At 34.7% G+C, this 23,963-nt stretch overlaps 2 protein-coding genes across 18 annotated transcripts in view; one reads left to right on the top strand and one right to left on the bottom strand.

The window, feature by feature from the left end:
• The window catches only part of LOC145684106 (uncharacterized), a 510,020-nt gene that overhangs the window by 54,211 nt on the left and 431,846 nt on the right, over positions 1–23,963 (bottom strand). For 9 of the 14 annotated variants that reach the window (XM_081756010.1, XM_081756008.1, XM_081756007.1 and 6 more), the window contains 2 exons: positions 6,387–6,505; positions 4,787–4,890 (listed from right to left, as the gene is read on the bottom strand). The exons of the other annotated variants lie outside the window; for them this stretch is intronic. In XM_081756010.1, coding sequence (XP_081612136.1) covers positions 4,787–4,813 — 27 coding nt within the window. In that variant the 5' untranslated portion in view covers positions 4,814–4,890; positions 6,387–6,505. The remainder of the gene's footprint in view (positions 1–4,786; positions 4,891–6,386; positions 6,506–23,963) is intronic. 14 annotated transcript variants of the gene reach the window in all.
• Positions 2,702–23,963, top strand: part of LOC145684104 (E3 ubiquitin-protein ligase SIAH1B-like) — a 48,352-nt gene continuing 27,090 nt past the window's right edge. The window contains exons 1-2 of one of the 4 annotated variants that reach the window (XM_081755997.1): positions 2,702–2,737; positions 14,462–14,791. In XM_081755997.1, the coding sequence (XP_081612123.1) occupies positions 14,493–14,791 (299 nt within the window). In that variant the 5' untranslated portion in view covers positions 2,702–2,737; positions 14,462–14,492. Of the gene's footprint in view, positions 2,738–2,887; positions 2,940–8,863; positions 9,114–14,461; positions 14,792–23,963 lie in introns of those variants that run through there. The other 3 variants (XM_081755998.1, XM_081755995.1, XM_081755996.1) reach the window with 3 other exon arrangements.

Raw genomic sequence — 23,963 nt, 5'->3', positions numbered from 1 at the left:
CGACGACCAACTTTGAAACCGGAAATGTTTGATTTCTACCACTTCCGGTTTGAATACAGGATTAATAGGAAAGGATAGAACGTATTCTTGAGACGTGAAATCGATTCAAAAAAGATTTCGAAATAGGTTATCATTTTTGCTCTGATATTTATCGACAAACAGATGGATATAACCAGATTATTCCGATACTTATGCACCGTATAGTTTGGAAGTCCAATAATGTCGTTTTAAGACGTTATACTGCAAAAATTTACAGAGATATGGGACATTTTGTGAGGTGGTTTGGACATCTAGCATACGACCTGTCTGTCCTGTTTGTTAAAGAGGGCCATGAAACAATAATACATGGACTTTGATTACAAATGATTAACCACTAATGGAGACCTTACCCTAAACATACAAAGATGACACAGGGGTCGTTGAATTCCATCACTTATTCTGGTTAGATACGTTAGAGAGATTTTGTATTTTAGGTTTATGTATACTCAAATAAACTACACAGTAAAAAAGAATGGTTGTGTTCATTGAGTTGCCCAATTCCAGAAAGAAATATATTGTTATCTTTACAAATTTTTCAGAAAATCAAGGTGCTCTTTACTATCTTAATTTGTACACTTGGAAATAACCAAAAAATAAATTTTGTAAAATGTAAAATAAATACCTGACCTCACTAAATGGGAGAAATTAGTTGAAATTAAGTATTAACAAATCATAAACAATGAAAAAAATATTCCAAAACAGTGGATAGGCGATATTTTCGATATATGTGACTTCATTCAGCATAATGGATCTGTGTCACTCTTGTCTTAAATTTTAGTATAGCCTGGAACTACGCCATTTGATGTATCTTTTTAGACTTTGAAACTTGAAGGGAGTCTTATGGAACGGCTATGTCCGCCCGTTCATCTGTCGACAGGTATCAGAGAAGAAATGGTAAGAGTCAAGAAGCGATTTTATTGGAATCGGTTCAGTATCCCACAAATAGGTTTAATCTCTTTCGGTTAACCCTCCATTGAAATCAAAAATGACAAAAATTAACCGTTACCCGTTTCAAAGTTGACAGCCATAGAATACAATCAGTAATAGCGGAAAAATTGTCTTTTCCGAATCGTTTTACGCCTGAAGAAAACCGTCACCGTGACTTTACCAAGATCGGAAATGGTTGAAGTTTACTCGGAATCGAATGAATTCGAACCTAATTTTACCATATTCCTATTGAAATTACTGCATTCTACAATTTTTGTTCTACCAAGATAAAATTATGACTTCACTCGAGCAGATGGTTCTACCAAATAAAAATTTTATAGGTAAAATACGACGTGAAACATTTTTTGTGAAGTAATGAGAGTGTGAATATAAGTAACTGCTGTCGGTACACAGCATATTGAAATGAATTTTGAGTGATAATGAAAGTATTGTATGTGTGTGTTCTTTCACTATCCTCGTTTATGCGTATAACCTCTGTCGCTGACACGCCTGCTCGCTACGGATGCACCCCCGCACTACCGCTTGGGACCCCATGCTGCGCTCCTGCTCTCACTCGGTTGATAACATTCCTGTTTTTAGTGGCCACCTAGTACAAGATATTTCGTATTTTTTGTACTGTAGTTTTTATGCTATAGCCTACGTCCACACTGTATTTATGTTGAGTCCTTATGAAGTCAATCTGCAAGCGGTAATGGAGCTCCTCATTTAGTGCATGCTTTGCTAAAAGAAATACAAAGCTCTAACCTTACCTGAAAATGTAAGAAATGTGTCAAAATTTGGTAGAAACCGCTGCTCGAGTAATGCCAAAATTATTACTTCTTCCTGCAGTCCGAAATCTTGAGAAGTTTATTGCGACTTCAAAATATAGTATATTTGTAAGTAAGGGCTTGTATGTATGTCTTTGCTACTCGGTTTTGGTATTTCGATTCAGTTAATAGCCCGAGTTACTCTATATAGAATATCCCACACAAATACAACTGGAAAATATGTAGAAAAGAATAAAAGATGAAACAATAATCAAATAACAATATAAATTAAATGAGACCAGTAATGTCACAGTAGGGCACACATCGTTAGATTATGTCACCTGTGACTAGGCTTATTAAGTGTGCAACATTACAAGTAGATACGTCAAAGTTTCAACGTCAAACCCACAGATTTAAGTAAATGGATATATCCCCGATATTCCGATTTCCTTGACCATGGCTCCTCCGTATTACGTCACTAGGAGGAAAACAATCAGAACTCTAACCGTGATACAGAGCTACCGGTACCTGATATTCTATCCGGGGTTCGAGATTACATGGCGCCGATAGAGGATGATCCGTCTCGAGCTCCGGTTTAATACAATATTATTTTTTTTTTACAAATGTTATTTTGTAGTTCTTTTTAGTGTGAAACAAATTTTAAATGAGTGTGGATATTTCTGACAACGACAATCTTATTACTTACAATGTTTAAGCTGTATAACAATTAGTTTAACACGGGCGATTTCGGACAACATGTCTGCGCCATTTTGGTTTAATAACTTCGGTTATTACCAAGACAATATATAGTGTATATCAATTCGTTTAATTCAATTTTCTACTTTTTAACAATTTAAAGTGTAATAGTCGACATGGCTAATGGCTGCGGCATTTAATCTATATATAACCACAAATGTGGTTCTAGAAACAAGAAACAAAACAAGTTCATGATATTCAATTCTTGAGAAGAAATTTATGGACGAGAAGAAGAAGAAGACATAATAGTAAGATCCAATTTATGTGATTACCGATTAAAATAGTTAAATATATTTTTGGCAAAGAACATTTTTATTTGTGGTACAAGTGAATTTAAGCTAAAATATTGGTGCAAAGACAAATTAATCTTATTTATGAGGTGCTCACGGTGAAGCCGACAAAGGAACATATTATCGGACTGGTCTGGATATTATAATTATCTTCTAGACGGTGAGCCCGTTCCATATATTTTTATCGTTAATATTATGAGTGATTAACTAGTGTTACTTTTGTCTAATGTGTTAATTTTTTGGTTCCATGTAAAATGTTAATTACTTTAATTTTATTTAATACTACTATTAAACAACAGACGACTTGTTAAGATGGCGGACGAAAACACAAATACGCTGCCTTACAAAATAGATCAATCTGTTGCCATGGAAATTCAAATTCCACCTGATATAAATAATCAGGAAATGTCTGAAGTTCACTCAATAACAACTGAATCTGTCAAAGGAATAGATGATATTCCTAATTACATTAATACAAAAGATCAAACAGAGGCTAATGCAAGCAACAAACAACATAATATAAAATATGTAGGAAAAAATCTATACAAATCTCATCATTCTGCACCATACATTGTATATATAAAGTCAAGTATAGATGATCTAGGGAGTAGAAACACATCATGTCACTCAGTCGGAAACTTTATTTAGCAGATATACAAGGAATAACTGCATTTAACGTTATAGGGAGAAATTTGATTAAACTCGCATTTAAATCAAGGCCAGAAGGAAATATGCTTTTAGATTATAATATTCTTAAACAGAACCAATGGGAAGCGTTTATTCCAAATTATACTTTGTTCTCAACTGGAATAGTAAAAGATGTAGATCCTGATGTTACTATGGATGACCTGTTAAAAGACATTAAAAGTGAAGTTCCTGTTACTTCAGCACGTAGAATATTTCGCTTTGATCATAAGAAATGTGCAGTTTTTACCCGATCTGTTGTACTTACTTTTGACTCCCAACAACTCCCCAAAGACATTAAAATATATTATTTATCCATTCCTGTGGAAACTTACATACCGGGTATTAGACAATGTAAAAATGGATGTTGGAAATTTGGGCATATTCTCCCTTCTTGTAAATTAAAACACGCATTATGCAAAAATGTGGTCAGCCGTCCTGAGACAACAAATTGTAAAAACACGCCAAAGTGTATCAACTGTGGAGCTTCTCATGAAGCAGACTCTGAGTAATGTGAGGAGAGGACAAGACAAAAGCAGATTATGCAACTTATGGCTTTACAAAAAATTCTTTTAACGAAGCAAATAACAAAATAGGTAAATTACCAACTTATTCGTCTCAAATTCAACCCTCTTCACTCATGTTACAAAACAAACCACACTTGCAGAATGATTTTCCTAAGCTTAAGGCAAGTATAACTTCAAATAATACTAATAAGATGATGAACTCAAAACGAAAAAACCCTCTTTACATATTCAATACGAAACTCCCCGGAAGAAAGGAAGCGATTAGATCAGAAATCAAGGAGCTTCTCTATTCCAAATACTTTGCGTGGCATTCGACCATTACACTCCCCTAATTTTTTGGAGTCGTCCTTTCAAAATCTTCAGAAGGATAACTTCCCTGAAAATGAGTTATTATCAACCTATAAGACACGAAATATAATGGATACTACTTGGATCACAGGGGACGATCACTTAAAAAAATTAAGACTCAGATGCGGATCCAAATAGTTTTAATACAACTATAAATAGCTTGGAAATTAAGAATAACACTTCTTTCAGAGGACAAACTTTTAATTTATATTCAGATGAAGGTTCCTCAAATACAAACAGGGAAAACTTCAAGAAACCATCACTTTCGTCACAACAAATATCTTTGAAACAGACCGAAGCTCTAAAAAATTAATGGGAACTATTTTTATGTCACAAAAGATATATGCTTCACAATTTTTTTACAAAATATAGTAACACAGATATACCATACTTTAAATCTCTAAAGTCGATGAATCATGGAAAAAAATAGGCGACCTTATTCACTTACTGTCATACAATGGAATAACCAAAGCATCTAAGCATCTATAATAAAATCTTTTTCATTCGAAAGTTAATTGTTTTTAATCCAGATATTATAATCTTACAAGAAACCTGAAAAAAAAACAAATTTACCATTAGCTATTAAGAATTACAATATAATAACACAAGATAGAGAACAGAACTTGCTTTTTGTATTAAAACTAAACTAAATTTCAAAATTTATCAAATCAATATAAATTGTTCGGATCATAATATACAATATTTATCTGTAACAGTACAAAGTATTAAATTTTTAAACTTATATATTCTTCCACATATTATTCCAAATGCTACATTTGGGAAAATATATTTTTGAAATACGATTTTGATCATATTCTTGGAGACTTGAATACAAAAAGTAAACTGTTTGGAAGCTCTAAAGGAAAAACTGCAGGAAATAACTTTATACAATCATTAGCTACCTCTCAATATTTGGTCATGAATGATGGTACACCAAGTAAAATTACTAAAACAGGGAAGAGTGTACCAGATATAACTATGGCGAAAAATAGTCTTTGTATATACACTCACTGGAATGTATAGTTTGATCCAGTGGGAGTGATCATTATCAAATAATTTTTTCTACTCAAGAAATCAATCTTACAACTTATGCCAAAACGGAAATTATTACTGAATTTAGATCAAAATTACAAAGTGTTACTTGTAATATAAATTGGAACAAATCAATATGTTTTTAAACAAGTAAACGAAAATATGGATGCAACACAAAATAATGAATCAGGAAATATTATTATTTTTTCATATTATGATTAAAAACCTGTATCAACATTAAAGAAAACTTCTCACAACAATCAACAATTTACAACAAATAAAAACAAATCTAATCTAAATTATAAGATATGGTGGAATATAGAATGTCAAAAAAGCTATTAATTTGTCAAAGATCACTCAAATTATTTTTACAAAATAAATCTAAAGAAAATTTCATAATATATCAGAAACATAAAGCTATAGTTTAGAAAAACATTATATTACAAAAGGAAAAGTTGGGAACAATTTTGTAATGTTTCATTTACTACTCCCAAGTATAAAATTTGGAAATTTTTTAAACATCAAAACATGAAGCATCAGAATTCAAAGATATATATACAGAAGTTTGTAATAATGAACAAAAATGAATTGTAGATATTCATCAATTAACCCCGCCATATGTGAATAACTCAAGAACAAATTTTATGAAATATATATTTAGTAAAGAATCATCTACTCTTGAATCAGATATTTCTTATGTGGAACAACACTGTACTTCAAATTTTACATACTAATAGTTCTCCTGGAATTGATGGAATATATTATAACCATTATAAACATCTATCAGAAAATGGAAAGAAAACACTTTTAGGAATGTTTAATAACACCTGGAAAACTGGCGAGGCACCATCTCAATGGGAAAAAAAATACTTATTATTCCCATCATTAAAAACAAAAGACATATAGGAATTACAGATAATTACAGACCTATTGCGTTACTTCCATGCTCCCTCAAATGTTTGAAAATTTGATCTTACATAGATTATTATGGTTTTCAGAGTACCATCAAATATTACCTCAAAACATTACAGGATTTCAGAAAGATTCCTCAACAAGTGATGCAATAGGACCAGTTATCCTGAACATATATCAAGCATATTTGCAAAGGAAATTTGTTATGGCCATCAGTATTGACCTAAAAAAAGCATATGACTCAGTTATTTTAGATGTTCTTATTGAAAAGATGTATAAAATCAAGATACCCACTAAATTTATTCATAATTTACTTGTAAATAGAAGAATAGCTATTAAATTAAATAAAACTTATAGTAAATATCGAACAACATCCCTAGGCCTTCTTCAAGGCAGTAAGCCGAGGCCTATCCTTTTCAATATATATATATATATATATATATATATATATATATATATTGGACTTAATTTTAGAGACATCAAAAGACATTAACATATATTTTCGTATGCTGATGACATAGTGGGAATTTAGGCCACTAATGATTTAAATAAAGGAAAAATCAAACTTGAATACATCCTAACCAAATTGATCAAGTGGTCAATTAATAATGGGATAGAGATAAATTGGAATAAAATCATATATTCGGTTTTCACGAAGAAAAAAGTATATACAATTCCAGTACTTACAATAGATGGACATACTCTCTATCATAATAATCATTTTAAGTATCTTGGACTTTACTTAGATATAAAACTTAATTGGACACACCATTTATCTTATTTAATTACAAATTTAAATAAATATCAAAATATAATTAAAAGTTTAAGCTCCAAGCGCTGGGCAATCAATCCTATTTGTCTTCAAAAAATCATTACAGAATGTGGCAAAGAAAAATTTTATATGGAAGTATTTTTTGTACTGAGAAAATTAATTACTTTTATCAGAAATTAACAAATTTCATTTATGATATGCTCAAAATCATATTATCTCAACCTAAATTCTGCCCCAAAAATGTTATTTTTGAAAAAACTGGAACGATTCCATTGCAATACCAAATATGTAAACAAGGTGAAAATTTTATCTTATCTAGAATGGCAAAATCAAAAAAATATTATCATTCACAAATTATACCAGACCCATTATATAGTTGGAAATAGGAGAAGGATACCATATAAGAACAACTTACCATGGATTTATCAAGCTTTTATCAATATTAAAAGATATGAAGGAATAATATTTAAGACACCCTCTTTACCTTGTTGTGTGATTGATTATTTTAGTAATTTAATACAAATAAATCTTGTTACACCGAAATATTATACTTCTAATAATATAGAAAAAACAAATAAAATCAACAAAAATATTTGGAATATGCATTTGGATCTACTTCCACCTAATTGTACCCAACTCTTCACAGACGCATCAAAATATAAAGGAAAAAATGTTAGTGCAGCAATATCAATTCCTAATTTAAACATTCTTAAAAATATAAACTTCCAAAAATATTCACAATTCTCGAAGGGTAGGCTTTTGCAATAAGACAAGCTCTTATCCAAATTAAAACTCTAAAACTTTATTGTTCATGTATATGTTCAGACACTCTCAGTGTATTACATGCTTTTGAAAAGACTAATTGGACTATCAAAACTATCTGGCTTTTACTCAATATTAAAATTTTATATAAACAATTACAAGGAAATGGGTCTATAATTAAGTTTGTTTTAATACTAAATCACATATAAACATAATTTATCATGATGAAACAGACCTGCCCGCGAAATCCGCATGTGATGATGGACAACCTGCTCTGATTAAAATAAGACATTTAAATCTCAAACCAGTGGTTTGTCTTCAACAATCTCAATCAATAAATGAATGGAAAACAATCAATCGACAAGGTCGAGGCAAATTCTACTGGAAGATCATGAATATAAATACATCTAAACCTTGAAATATCATACACAACTGGACAAGATATTAAGCTATCCTGTTCTATCGACTATTCTTTATACAGCACTAACACCCCATAAATTATACCAAATAAATAAAATTGAAACTAATCTAGGTTGGTGCAAAAAAGATATTGGATCTATTGACCATATAATTTTTGCTTGTGATAATAAGAAAAAAGGAAGGAAATTTATAATGGATACAATTTTTAGGAATCTTGGATGTGGTCCATACTGTTTACAGGAATCTTCTAGCAACAAATAATAGGAAAATCATTTACACCATTATAGAATTTCTACAGCTAAATGAAATTCAAATATAAAATAAAAAAATAAATAAAAAAACATGGACAGATCTGATAAAGCAATTTAGCGAAAACTTATAATTAGAAGATTATAATTCACTTATTTTTTAGACCAGTCCGTATAATCAAAAGGAAAAAATAATAATTTTTATATCCTAGTCTGATAAAATTTTGATAATTTAATTTTATGTATATCAACAGATATCAACAATTTGGTTTCAAGGATTATACGGAACGCACTGACCATTAATTTTAACTTAGATTTTGGATTATTACGACAGAATATACAACTTATACCAAGTAAACTAATAAAGTGTAATAGGGAATACAGTTTGAAGCTGCCTAAATAAAACCTACACCCTACTTCTGAGTTAAAGAAAGAAAAAGAAAAGTTTATGGACAGGTTGAAAAGGAAAATATATACATACTCAAGATTTTTTTCGAAGGCAAGAAATCTGCAAGAACTTTTAATAGTTTAACATACAATTATATCTTTAGATGTGTTTTATGGAAAATAGAAAAGCCAAAATTGCTATAGTAGCAATCATTTCTAAGTGCTAATTCTAAGTATACGACGTAATTAAATTTTCAGTGTATTTGCCATGAACCTTCATTTAGATTGTCATATAACATTTAATATTTCATTAATTTCATATTAATATTAACGTCATTTTATTAGTATTATGGTGCAGTTTTACTATACGGATTCATAGATTGTAAATGTACAGAAAAAATTGGGCAAGTCTTTAATTTGCCAATTTCATGTCGAGACCAGAACATAACCAACCCTTGTGGGGCTTCTAACCGATTTCTAGTACTACTACTCTTATTACTTATACTATCCATAGATTGTAAAATGTACAGAAAAAATTGGGCAAGTCTTTAATTTGCCACTTTCATGTCGAGAACAGAACCAAACCAATCCTTGCGGGGCTTCTAACCGGTTCCTACTGCTACTACTGTTACTACTATTACTACTACTATTACTTATACTATGGATCCACGAAGTGGGCGTGCAGTTATACTATACGGAGCCATAGTAAGTAGCAGTAGTAGTAGTCGGAACGGGTTAGAAGCCCCGCAGGGGTTCGTTGAGGCCTGTTCTCAACATAAAATAGGCAAATTAAAGACTTTCTCAAATTTTTCCTTACGTTTTACAATCTGTGGATCCGTATAGTAAAACTGCACTGTTGCTACATGACATGTTGTACACGAGCATGCGCAGTTTGCTCATCACTAGAAATGTGAAATATACGGAGCAATTTACTCTTTTGATGGGGAGTCTTTAATGAAGTTAGGATAAAGTAATTTTGGTTAGATTAGATATGTTTATAGTAGGTTAGGTTAATTTAACTCTACTGTTTCATCGGAGTGTCAGGTATAATATACCGTCTGGTTCAAAAGTTCGAACTAAAAGAAAGGATCTCTTTCATATGTGTTTGTATGGAAGTTTCTTTATTAGCTCTAACTTTTGAACTAGAAGTTGAAACAAGTCGAAACTCGGTTAGGAAGATTCTGCTTGTTTAGCTGGACACCCATCACGTTCAATTCAAGATGACAGTCATACGTTCACTTCTGGGTATCCATTCCTTGGAATCACATCTTGCAGTCATGATTCGTAGGCATTATTATAACCTGGAAAACATAGATAAATATTGTGCTCTTGTGAGTGAGCAGTGAGTAATCTGCTCTTCTATGAAAGGTGCAGATTAAGAATATGGGGTACTTTCGGCATTAGTTTTATTATATGTCCCAGTTTAAATTTTCAAGTAGCAGTCTTGGGAAGTAACGTAACGCAAGTAACGCGTTATTTTTTGAGTAACGTTTCTTAGTAACGCGTTACGTTTTTTCCAAAGTAACTGTAACGGTAACGCGTTACAAATTTTTAAGTAACGTACGTAATTTGCGTTACATTTTTCGCGTTACATTTCGGATGAATAACTACAATATATGTATTTTTTTCGGAAACAAATGTTTCTTTCCTGTAAGCGAATTTCTCGCAATGGAACATGAACAATGTAGGTGACCGACAGTCAGTCACTGGCACACAAAGAAACAGATAAGATCATAGTATAACTTGTTGTTTTTGGAAGATGTGGACAGCCTCAGTCAAATCACGAGCACTGATTGCAAGCACCTGGAACATTTTGTCGTAGATTTTGACATGTTCAAATCAATATATTCAGTGAGTGAATTACGAGTACAATGATACCGGTAGTCTATTTTACTTTGATTGGTGTTGTTTTTATAAAGATGGAGAACGAAAATATTTTATCGTTCGAACATTTGAAAGAATAATTTTCTTAAAAGCTGAAGATGATGGTGGACAGGATTTAAAAGTAAAGTGGTGTCCCGGCGGGAAATATTTATCAACACCCATTACTGGGTGTCATAATTAACGACATATAGTAATGGGTTAATACGAATAAACTGTATTCTGATGAGCAGGCTACTTCATTACTAGAAAATAGTTTGTTGATGGTATGTAATATTGGAGTTCTTTCAGATCAGTTTGCGTATCTTAGAGTCCCGTTGATTATAGTTTGGAACAACTACCTTTAAAAAGCATGTATCGATTTTAGAGTTACTGGCAAGTTTTGATTCACCCCCAGTTCATGTGTTCTCATTTTATTAGTTCTAGTGTAATGTTTCTCTATATTCTGTATTTTTAATTTTACATAACAACATTGTTATTATTATTTAATTAGGTTAGCACAATAATAATAAGCAACTATTTTTTCTAACGCATAGTTATGGGCACGAGTCAAGCTAAAACTCGACTCGAATTCAAGTCGAGTCAAAGGTAATATTCTCGAGGTAATATTCACTGTTTTTGGCGTCGAGTTTCGAATCGAGTCGAGTTTGATAAATGGGTCGCTCGTTTTAACTCGTTTTGAAATCATGGCCTGATTAAACTGGAAAGCGAAAGCCATGAGAAATGTAAGCTAGGCAGTAATATGGAATACTTTTAGTGTTGCTCACGAGAGGGCACACTGCTCGCATCTCGTCTCGTCTCAATAGCGAGATTCCAAGAGATTTTTATAACAAGTTCAGCACGGTTCGGCTCAACTGAGAATATGGCTCGAGCCTTCTTGCTTGGTGTGAATCATCGGCTCGAACTGGCTTGGTTGGGATGAGCCATTTGCTCGGTTCGGCTCAACTGAGCCGAGGGCTCTAGCCGACTCGGTTGGATGAGCTGTTGACTCCATGGCTCGGCTCACTTCTCGGTTCGGGTCGATGTTGAATGAGCTGTGAGCCGAGCTGCTCGAGTCGTTGACAATTCTAAACCCGGGCCGGGCAGTTTTGAAGATATTTGGCCAGTGCCCTATAACTTTTAACAATGAATGGCTCTACGCGAATACTCAACCTAGATCCTCAACTCAAATTCAGAAGCTCGTGAACAATGTCCTTGATTCCTAGACTTCATGACTACCGTGGTTGGCAATCAACTACTTTTTCTAGTATTTAAATACAAACCGCCTATCTTTCATGTTTATACAGAGTGTTGTTATAATACTACTACTACTACTACTACTACTACTACTACTACTACTACTACTACTACTACTAATAATAATAATAATAATAATAATAATAATAATAATAAAAGTAGTAGTAGTAATAGTATCATTGATAATAATTATATTGCCTATGTAAAATACTTGAAGAGAGTACTCGAAACTACAAACTGGATTTGGCTCTACTCGACTCGAAACTCGACCGGAATTCGAGTCGACTTGGAAGAAATTTTTCGAGCTGACTTCTCGGATGGAGCTCAAAGATGTATGTTTGTAGTCGAATCGAGTTTGAAAGAAAACTCACTCGTGCCCATCCCTACGAGTAATGCAGTATGGCATTTTAGTCAGTGTTACATTATATGAAAATGTTCATATAGCTGTCAAGTAAAAATTTGTCCTTGCATTTACACAAAGCAATTCAGAACGTGCAATAATAATAATAATAATAATAATAATAATAATAATAATAATAATAATAATAATAATAATAATAATAATAATAATAATAATAATAATAATTTGAACTACTCGACTGGAAGACCAATCTGGAAACGACCATTAGGAAGACCTAGGCGCAGATGGGAGGATAATATTAAGATGGATCTCGCAGAGATAGGAATGCAAAGTAGAAACGACGCAGTTAGCTAAGGATAGAAGTCAGTGGAGGGCTTTTGTGAACGCGGCATTGAACCTCCGGGTTCCATAGAGTTAGTTTGTTTTAATAATAATAATAATAATAATAATAATAATAATAATAATAATAATAATAATAATAATAATAATAATGATAGCGGTAGTAATAATAGTACGGAAAATTGAGGTAATAAGATTTTTTGATATATTAAAAGTTTCGGACCTAAAAGTAACGCGTTACTCTCGAAGTAAAGGAACAGTTACTTTTTTGGGGCAAGTAACGCGTTACATTTTAAGAGAAAGTAAAGTAACTTGTAACGCGTTACATATTTACAAGTAACTTACCCAACACTGTCAAGTAGACACGAAAAAGAAGAGCGGCTTAATAGTATTTGCAACAGATGGCGTTGCTCTGTCTTCACAAATAATGCACGCACGGTGCAGTCGTGCGAAAATACCCGCCAACCTATGGCATGTTGTCACTACAAGCTAAGTAATGCATTTAATCCATGTCACAGTCGCTCGCGGGCATGCGTCCGTACGAAGCAGGCGCGTAAGCGAAGGTGAATATTTGCATGCGCATGAAGAACATTTTGTTTCTACATTTGATAATACCACTGTTTGCTCTCATCACTAAAAGTAGTACCATTTTTCGTGCCTGCCTAAGTATCCTAACTGGATCTGGCTGTGTAAACTCAACTTGGCCGTAGCATGTAAGTCATCTGTGAACATAGAAACGGTGTTATAAAGTGTGGTTCATTACAACGCAACTATAATGCAAACCTGGCTTACAGTCCACGAAAGGTAGGTTGATTCGTGCGTTTTGCATTTGTTTTCTTGTATGCTCATACCCATTGTCATTAATGCGCTTGTTCTCTGCGGGCGCACCTTAAGAAGGGCAATCCAGCTTCGCCCTCCTGTGAACCAGAATAGGTAGGATGTTAGATTGTACAACTATTAGTACAGACTGGTGCGTGATTTTCTCACGAGTCAGCAATTTGATGGCATAAGTCTATACCGTTGGCGATCAGAGGCCGAGAAAATAATAGTCTAGCAGTTATTAGGAAATACGAGTAATTAACTGGTTCATACTAGCATTGATAGCTTAAATAACTTGAACTACAAAAACAAAGCAACGTTTATTTTAAAATAATAATTGTGTGAAATAATAATCCCGCTAACTAACTGAATATATTGGCTTCATCAGACACTGTAAAACAAGATAGAGTTGAATCGAGATATAACAGGATCCCGGCTAATGGTTATGGCTAATCAAAACTAATTCAGCTAATCATAACAAATGTTGACAAAAGGGAAACTAAACACCACACATCGATTACCCTTCCTGGTCCGGTAGAAAACTAAGCTACAAATTAAGTCGTTCCAATAACTTGCCCCACTATTCGTCAACGAGTGATTAGTATACTAATTAAATTTTTTGCACTTATTTCTGGTGGCACCCGTTCAACTTTATCTGTATCAAGGTCAGGCGTCCACAGCAGAGCAAAGGGCATTTTTCCTCCCTGGATTTTTCGAAAAGAGTTCGGTTCTTCCAGATACATGTCAAAATATATTGCATTTGCTTATATTACTGTTGCAGGCATTGGAACATTGTTCCATGGGGAAAAGTGTTTCATTCTTACATGAATTTCACCCCATATTCTTAATCTAAATGCAATCAAGAATATGAAAGCTGCTAATTAGTAAAGCGTAAGTCAATTGTTTACCTGTTACTTATAGTCCTACAACATCAATTTCAAATTTATTTTACAGTTAACCTACCATCTATAACGCCTACTTCAACATGGGTTGCTGTGCCATAATGGGTAACAGTGCAGGGCATTTGAATACTTTAACGGAACCAAATGTTCAATCCTCAACGGATGAAATTACAAGTCTGCCCCAGGCGTTAACAAGTGTCTTGTCTTCTATCAGCAGTGCAGTTCCAAATATTACACTGCTTCAATCAACCAGCCATACTGCTTCTGCTACTTGCTCCAGCCTAATTTCTTCGCCTATAAGTATTTCCACGCCAACATCAGCATCTAGTCAGAACTTCGGGTCAAGTGTTACGTCTCACGCAAGCTTTACGACAACTTCAGCGTATGTTATTTTGTTTATTATACTCGTAGATTAGATAAATACACATGTTTAATAATGAGATTAGCTAGTAGTATCATGCAGCAATTGTGCTCAAAGGAAGTACAGATATTTAAGTATTTTAACAGATTTTAACTAATATATTATGTTTCAAAGTAACGACCTGATTTTAAATAATTATATTTAACAATAAAAATCTGTTACATTTTAAAAACAAATTACAAAGTATTAAGTAAGTTTCAGATTTTTATCAAGTTTAATGCTATATGTTCCCTCTATATGTTGCATGGATAACATCAAGAAAACAGGCAAATTCGCCTCAACAGCATCTGAGAATATCGTTTATTTAAAAAGCTTACTATACTATCATTTTAATTTTTAATTAATTAAAAAGAGCAATATGGTGTAACAGAAACTTGGTTGTGAAACGTGATTGTCCTGGACTGCTCCCTTATATAGACACTACATTTCTTGAAATACTTGGTACCAACGACTTCTTTGCCACTCGCAGGTCAACCTCTTCAAGTTTTCGAAATGCACCCTTGTGTTAAGTTCGAGAACACAGAATGCTTTCTGGTATGTAGATACCTCTTGTAAACAACTGAAGTTAGTGTTCAATTTCGACGCGAGTAGTCGAATCTAATGTCATTCAATTGAAACTTTAAATTCTGTCTCAGTTTTAGAGGATGCTAAAACGGAAATACTTAAAATATATCTTAACAGCGTGGCCAGTAACAAATGGTGCAATTTTCTGTCAGGAAAAACTGTTATTCACCACAATTATGTTTGCGCATATATGTTATTACACAATTTCTTTAAAAATTTGGCACTGCCTCCTTTCGCAGAACAAGTGAAAAATGAACGGTACAAGTACTCCACGGCATCATATTGAATACCATTTCCGTTTTGTTACTTTCTAAAAGTCAGTAGGAGTTTAGACCATAGTCGTAGAAGTAATATGATATTGATTCACTGATTGTGTATGATTATGCAAATATATGATTCTTTTTAAAATCGATTTAGCGATTTTCTTTGTCGAGTCAGCGATTTTCTTTGGATTCAGATGTGAAAAGTGCTGTACTAAGATATTTTGCAGGGCTCAAAGAATCGTTTTTGAAAGTGGTATAGAAGCGTTACCAAAGAGTTGGCTTAAATGTATTTCGGTCGACGGGGATTAGTGGAAAAATAAAGCATACCTTATCCAAATATTTTCTAATTTTGTAGGTCAATTCACGAACCTTCCAATCCATCCTCGTCCAAGTTTTCTTAGGCACAAAAAATTTTGAGCACAACGTTAATGGCTACCAATGTTTCCTGTAACTTTACTGCTGTCATCAGGTTATTCTTTAAAAAATATTTGAATAATTTCTGTTCCTGCAACACATATCTACAACGAATAAAGTATATGTAATAATAGTCCATGTTGTAACGCTACTACGTACCGACCAGTCTAACTTTAGCCCAGTCTTCTCAACTCTTGATTCGGGATTCTAGCAATCCCGGTAAGAACTGAGAGGATGGAAATATGCGCAACGGAATTCTTATCTTTAAGACTAAAGTTATTTGAATTTAGAAACCAAGATTTTACTTACAGAGGGTGCAGCACGGATAGAAGAGCAGCAGACAGAAAAAAAACATCGAACACTATTACTTCGCTTACTAATAACTTCAATTACCTTGTTTTATAATTTGGTTTTAAACTCTTTAAATGAGCTCGTCAATATCTCTTGGAATATACGTTTATTAACAAACAACTTATCATCAGGTATCACACTCAAACTTATCACAAATTAGGTATTACACTAAGTTTCACATACTATTGAAAATATTCGAAGGCAAAGGAAAGTAAAAATCTATAACAAATATTTGAGTTGGTAATTCCTTACATAAGTTTCGCTAGGTTAACTATTTAATTAGTTGTTACAAAATTTCTGTGATATTTCTTCCTTTAAAATGCGATATTAATTTAGTCAGAATAATTCCTATGTAATTCAACCAGTTAAATGACGAAAGATGATTTAGTTTCACTTCCCATCCATGATTTAGTTGTGATTCCAAAGTTCAAAGTCTGCATCGACTGCGTATTTACTTTTCAGTTCTTTACATATTTAGGTTGAACATCATAAAATCTTGTATACACGACTCCGAAAGTGCATTACCCCCTGCAATTCTCCTTTTCCTGCAATAGCAGGCAACCCAAAAAGCTCGGCGGTTGGGTTGGTTGCGAATTCGAAAGGCGTTGGACAAAACCTCAATTTTGTCACAAATATATCAGTGTGGCAAACTGCAAATAAGGGAATAAAACAAATTGTTAAGAATGACAATTTTATTATTGTGATGGAGTTGGATGACATCAAAAGTTACAAAATGACTTACTTAAGCAGTTCAAACAAGATGAATGGTAAGAAACAGATATCAGAAGAAAGCATTTCTCTCTTTCCCCCCGCCCCACCCAAAAAAAGAAACTCATAAAAAGAAAAAGTTACATAATATAAAAGTTTCATATAAAAGCCTAACAGCACAAAAACAAATATCTACACGAAACGAAAAAGAGACAAACACAGAATAGGGGACACCAGTGGCGTAGCAGACTTGCGGCCTTCCCATGCAAGATAAAGAGACAAGACCCTAGTTGTAAACCCCATTGTTATAATAATAATAATAATAATAATAATAATAATTATTATTATTATTATTATTATTATTATTATTATTATTATTATTATTATTATTATTAAGAAGTCGTTTCCTTTTCTAAATCTCTGACTCTGCCTCAGAGCATAAATGCATATAGCGATCATGTGTGCACCTTTTGTCAATTAGCGGTCCCAAAGGCCAAAAGGGATGGAACTCTCCAAGGAAGAGAAACAAAAATCTTTCTTATGGTAAATTCTAGTTCAAAGTTCGAAGTACTTGCTTTTCCATGTGATTTTTTCTTTCTTTCTTCAGGGAACAAAAAAGTTCTAGCTCCTAAGAAATTACATCATATAATATTGCAAATTTGCAAGTGGATGTATTTACATTGCAATGTTTGGTAATAAAGTTATTATGATTAGAAAACAATCTTGCAAAAGTAAGTTTAATTTCTTCATCCATCGCAAGTCTTAGGGGACCTTTATACCTCGCATCCCCAATCCCCGAATATCGATTTCGAAAATTTAGAATGATTATATTCATGTCCATATATTTGCGATATCGAATGTTGATATATGATAATATAGTAATCGATGATAGCGATATATCGACATATCACAGGCCCAGATTCCGAGAAGTGATGCTTGAAATATACTGGAATCAACAATCAAATTCTAAATAAGTTTTTCATTTCCGTATCCAATGTTGAGGGGGAAGGGTGGGAGTCTACTTAGCTACAGAGGCCATATCAATTGTGTTCTCAAACCAGCCATTACACCAGCTATTATCAAAGTGTTAAGTCAGCCATTGTCTGCGAGTTACCCCAGTTCCATTTGAAGTTTGAATTGAAAACCTGAATTACAAAACATCCCAAGTCCACTCTTTTTCTTCGTATTTTTCGTTTTCTGTTTTTTATGTTAGCATCTATGTTTCAGGGATATTCACTTGCATAATACGTAAGTCCAAGTCAAAACTTTAAAAAAAATCAAAATAATTTCAGCTAAACAGAATAGCATTCCAAGTATAAGCTTCTTGTCTTTCTTCTAAAAACAAAAAGTACTCCAGTGGACTTCGGATGTTCTGCAATTCAGATCTTCAATTTTATTTACAGTCTTTAACCATCTTTAACTCGCAGGCTCCTTGCTTTCATAAAAAGCATTTGTTGTGTAGATTAAAATCAAAAATGAATTAATCTATATTCTTGGGAACTTATTGTTGCACCAACACACATATATACAGGGTGTAACAAAAAGGTACGGCAAAATTTCAGAGGTGGATTCCTTACGGGTAGACAAGCAAAATCGTTCATATGACCTTATGTCGGGAAATGTATCATTACAGAGTTACGGCCATTGAGCCGCCTAATGGTGGAAATAGTCATACTCTGGTCGCTCCTTAATGTGACTCAATTTAAACCTCAATAACTCAGGCCCTAATTAACCTAGGAAGATATTTTTGATATCTATGTATTTCTAAAGGACGATGCTTTCCGCCTATATATATAGGGTGAGTCAAAAGTCTTGGACACCTGCATAAGTTTTAAAATCGACGGGAAAAGTAAAAAGTGATGATGGGAAAAGAGGTTTGATGAGGGGCTGCAACTTTTGGAGTGTATGTCATTCATGGCCTCCATCTCGAAATCCGCCATTTTGGATTCAAGTCTTTTTTTAAATGGGAAAGTGTATGTCACATCAAATAACACTAGCTTGAGCTAAGAAATTTAGTGGTGTAATTAGTTTTTTTCTATCTTGTACAGTTTAGAAGTTATTAATGTTCAAAGTGGGAAATTACCTTGATACTGATCCAGTTCTCTCTGTTCCAGGTGATCTAAAATAGGTCTGACACGTGAACAGAAGATCGAAATCATCCTTATATCAGTGGAACGCAGCTACCGAACAATAGCAGCTGACTACAACCGACGGCACTCAGACAGAGAACCGGTATCGCACAGCACGGTGGCTCACGTGATCACCAAATTCCGAGAGACGGGCTCTGTTCAAGATAGGGCACGTAGTGGGCGACCAAAGACTGCCACCAATGACGAAACTGCAACGGCGGTTGTTGTGTCGTTTGTGAAAAGTCCTACACGAAGTACCCGTCGTGTGTCCCTAGCATATCCAATAAGCCAATCCTCCGTTATCCGGATATTGCACACCAATCAGTGTTATCCTTACAAGCTGCACATGCAACATAAACTGAACGAGGATGACCCTGATCGCCGCTTGGAGTTCTGCATGTGGGCTACTGAACAACACGAACTGGATCCTGCGTTTGTCAAGGGCATACTGTTCAGTGACGAGGTGTATCTCACTTTGAACGGGGAGGTTAATCGACATAATTGTCGACACTGGTGTGACGCAAATTCGATCTGGGTTGACCCGAGTCGAGAACATAGTCCAGTGAAGGTGATGGTTTGGTGTGGCATATGGGACACCCGCATCATTGGGCCATTTTTCAGTTACTACACCTTAACTGCACCACAGTATCTGATGCTGTTGCAGGACTTTGTGTTCCCTGCCACACTGAACGCTGACGGCATTTTCCCATCTTATTTTCAGCACGATGGACCCCTCCACACTATAGACTTGGTGTCCGTCAATGGGTGGATGAACAACTGCCACGGAAGTGAATTGGTCGCCGTGGTCACGTGGAGTGGCTGCCCAGATCCCCTGACTTAACGCCCCTTGATTTTTATCTATGGGGACATCTTAAGCAGATAGTGTATGCTGAGAATCCGTGATTTGAGACACCTGGAGGAACGCATCCAACAAGCCTGTGACCAAACTTCAGGAGACATCTCCTCCGTGTGAGACTCCAGTCAGAGTGGTTGCAGGGACTACAGTTGTGCATTGCAAGAAATGGACAACACGTAGAACATGTGTTGTAGCATTCAGTATCAAGGTAATTTCCCACATTTGAACATTAATAACTTCTAAACTGTACTAGATAGGAAAAACAAATTACACCACTAAATTCCTGAGCTCAAGCTAGTGTTATTTGATGGGTCATACACCCCCTTCCCATTTAAAAAAATGACGTGAATCCAAAATGGCGGATTTCAAGATGACATACACTTCAAAAGTTGCGGCCCCTCATCAAACCTGTGTTCCCATCATTACTTTTTACTTTTCCCGTCGATTTTCAATTATGCAGGTGTCCAAGGACTTTTGACTCACCCTGTATATTTTATGTATGTGTGGGAGTACCACGGTGGACATGGGAGGGTAATTACTTATATTTTGTATGATTTTTGCATCAGCATTTTGGAGATGGCATTCCTTGTGGATACACTCATAAAATGCATATCAGCGGAAAGCTTAATTTTTGCAGAACACGTTGCTACTAAAATTACCTTCCTATCTTAATCAGAGTTTGATATATTGAGGTTTAAATTGAAAAACATTAAGGAGCGACCAGAATGTGACTATTTCACACCAGTAGTCGGCTCAAAGGCCGTAATTCTGGAACGATGCATTTCCCGACATATGATCATCGGAACGTTTTTGCTTGTCTACCAATAAGGAATCCACCCATGAAGTTTTGTCGTACCTTTTAGTTACACCCTCTATATACAAGATCCGTTTTGTTGATTTACGAAATCACTCTTTTTTCCTCAAACAATTTACAAAAAGGGTCTTGAATGAGGTGGTCGCACTAGTAATGACATCCCATAGCGTCGTTACGTAACACACACAGTATAAATAAAGCTTCAAAACCACAAATTGCAAGTTCTGCCGCAGATAATTCGGAAAGGTGTCTGCTTGTTGAGTGGGCAACCCAGATTCATATCACGGCTGGTACGGTTTGCTTTTTTTCCCTTTCAAAATACGTTTCTATATGTTTATATTTCTTCTTAATAATTACTTTCTTGTAATCTTAAATTAGTCGGGGTTAAGTAGTCAGAAGATTAAAATACATGTATGACTACTTTATCCGTGTGTGTGTACTCATATATGTATCTTTACATATTTGTTTCTTTCTTGGGGCCGCGGCGGCTCAGTGGTAGAGCGTTCAACTTTGGTGCTTGGGGTCCGGGTTCCCAGTTCCCGACAAGTGAACTTTGTGGTGGAGAAACACCGTGTGCGTGGGTTTTCTCGGGGTTCTCCCGCTTTGTTCATTCCACCATTTCATTCATTACTCATCATCACCGTCTCCTTTAGCCTAACCGGCATAATCGTGGGACGTAAAACCCAAAGATTTCATAGGTTTCTTTCTTTCAACTAGTGTTGCCACGAGACCAGACAGAAACCTTTGATACGAGACACGAGACGAGACAGACTACTTGTCCCGTCTCGTTTCCGAGACGAGACGTCTCTTGAAATGCCTCGTATCGTCTCATATCTCAAAAATGAAAAGACAGTTTTTGAAATTGTTTAAAAATTTATTAACTCGGAATAAATTATTGCCTTCGAAAGTATACCAGCGTTTATTATTTCAAATGAGGACTATCTTAAGAGAACAAGGAAGACCTAAAGTTATTTTTAAATGATTCTTACAAACAGCTTTCATTTCTATTTTCCAACCGATTCAAGTTTAAATTTTTAGTGATACTGTTCAAGATTCAAGTAAAATGTTAAACCATTCTTTGAGATCAGTGTTTCAGAATATTTCATTCCGAGGGCTGGTGGTTATATCTATGTATAAAAATCCTTTATAGAAATACAAGTTCTCTTAATGCCAGTTTCATCAGCAACTAATCATTGTTCATGAGTTTTCTCGTTCCGAACAAAGACAGAAACGTGTAGGCCTTTTCCTGTACTGAGTTTGAAAGGATGCTGGTTTGACAATAAAATTTAGTTTCGTTTTATTGTTTTATGATGTTATTCGAACCAAAGTCATTTTTGAAATCAGAAAGTCACATGGGCCTTCTTATATTTTGAAGTGGCGCCAGAGGTTTTGAAAAAAGGATTTCAGAATAAGTGGGGAAGGCTTGCCTTTCGACTGTACCGACGATATTGACAAATATTTCTGTCGTAATAATTCATTACTGGATACCATTGGCGCCCGAAGAATTTTTAAGGGGGTCATCTTCTTGATTGCTATATTACGCCTGATATTTAATATACGTAGTTTGCTATATTACACATATATTTTCGTGAGCAAGGGCGGCCGGGCCCCTTCCCCCCCTTTCGGGCGCCCGTGGTCGAAACTAAGTAGTCGTTGTTTTAAGCAGTGTTTCTTCCAGACATGTTTTTGGGGTGCTGTCCCCTGGAACTCTAAGAGTACCCCCCACGAGGAGACCAAAATAATACATCTATAATAGAATAATACCAGCAGTACCCCCGGAATCCTAAATATATCCTCCCAGAAACATTTTTTCTGAAAGAAACAGTGATTGGAAGATTGTAGTCGTGTTGTGTGTTGTGCTGATGACCAAACAAAAGTGGTTAAAAGCTGTAATTTTAACCACTTTGTATAACAGCTCCTTTTTGTGGGCCTCATCCGCTCTAGTGTTGCCACGAGACGAGACATTTCTCGTGTCTCGTCTCACGAGACTAGACAGCTTGAAGTCTTCTCTCGTCTCATCTCGTGGAAACACTACTTTCGACCATGTGGGTTACTGCCTCGATCTTGGAAATGTCCTCGAAGGGATTGTGCTATGAATAACAGATTTTATTCGAACTAATTGACTGACTCCGATGCAACATTGTTCGCAACATGCAACATTTCGCCTATTCGCAATGTAATGGAATAGACAAACATACGTTTATATGGTTACATGAAGGCGGTCCCGTGTTCAATTCCTGGTGGGGGCACTCGGTCGAAAAATTTAAAAGTTTTTCAGGCCAGTCACCTTGAATGAGATTTTCCTTGGTTTTCCACATTCACACCAGGAAGATGCCAGAGTGATACCTTAGGTTTCAGATCACTTCCTTTCTTCCCCAATCCTTTCTTCCTTCCCTTTCCCCGGAAAGTGTGTTCGCCTAGAGATGTCATCCCTCGAACGTGACGGGTTAAATGGTCTCAGATGCCGAAAGCCCAGAAATCTAAATCCTAAATCCTAAATTTACAAAGTTACTTCTGGGAAACATTGTTCTTTCAAAATATATTTCTATATATTGATATTTATTATTATTAATTGATTTCTTGCATCTTTCCTACATTATTCTAGATTAGTTACCATCGGTTAGTTTAGTCACATTATGTATAGTTAAATACGGTTACGTATGTTTACCGTTTCTTTTCTTTTTTTCAAAATACATTCCTATCTGATTACATGTATTGTTAATAATTTATTTGTTGCATTTTTTAATAATTTATTTCATACACACAACAGATAAAACAACTCATACATTTTAATTACACAGCAAATAGTTCTTTGACATGGAGGGAAATCCTTTTGGCTATAGGAGCATATAGTATTACCAATGGGGATTTCCCTCATCCCCCTTGTAATTCGCACATCATCAACAGATATAGAACATTGTTGAACATTTCTTGAACCACTTCATCACACTCCTGGCCTTGTGACATGGTGCATTATTTTGTCGAAAAATGCCACTACCGTTGGGAAACATGGTCGTCATCAAGGGGTGTACGT

Source organism: Thermobia domestica, chromosome 4 (assembly GCF_964235325.1).
Source record: "Thermobia domestica chromosome 4, izTheDome1.hap1.1, whole genome shotgun sequence".
In the NCBI taxonomy this organism is placed as follows: domain Eukaryota; kingdom Metazoa; phylum Arthropoda; class Insecta; order Zygentoma; family Lepismatidae; genus Thermobia; species Thermobia domestica.
Note: the sequence above shows the minus strand (reverse complement) of the source record. Positions and strands in the feature narration are given on the sequence as shown.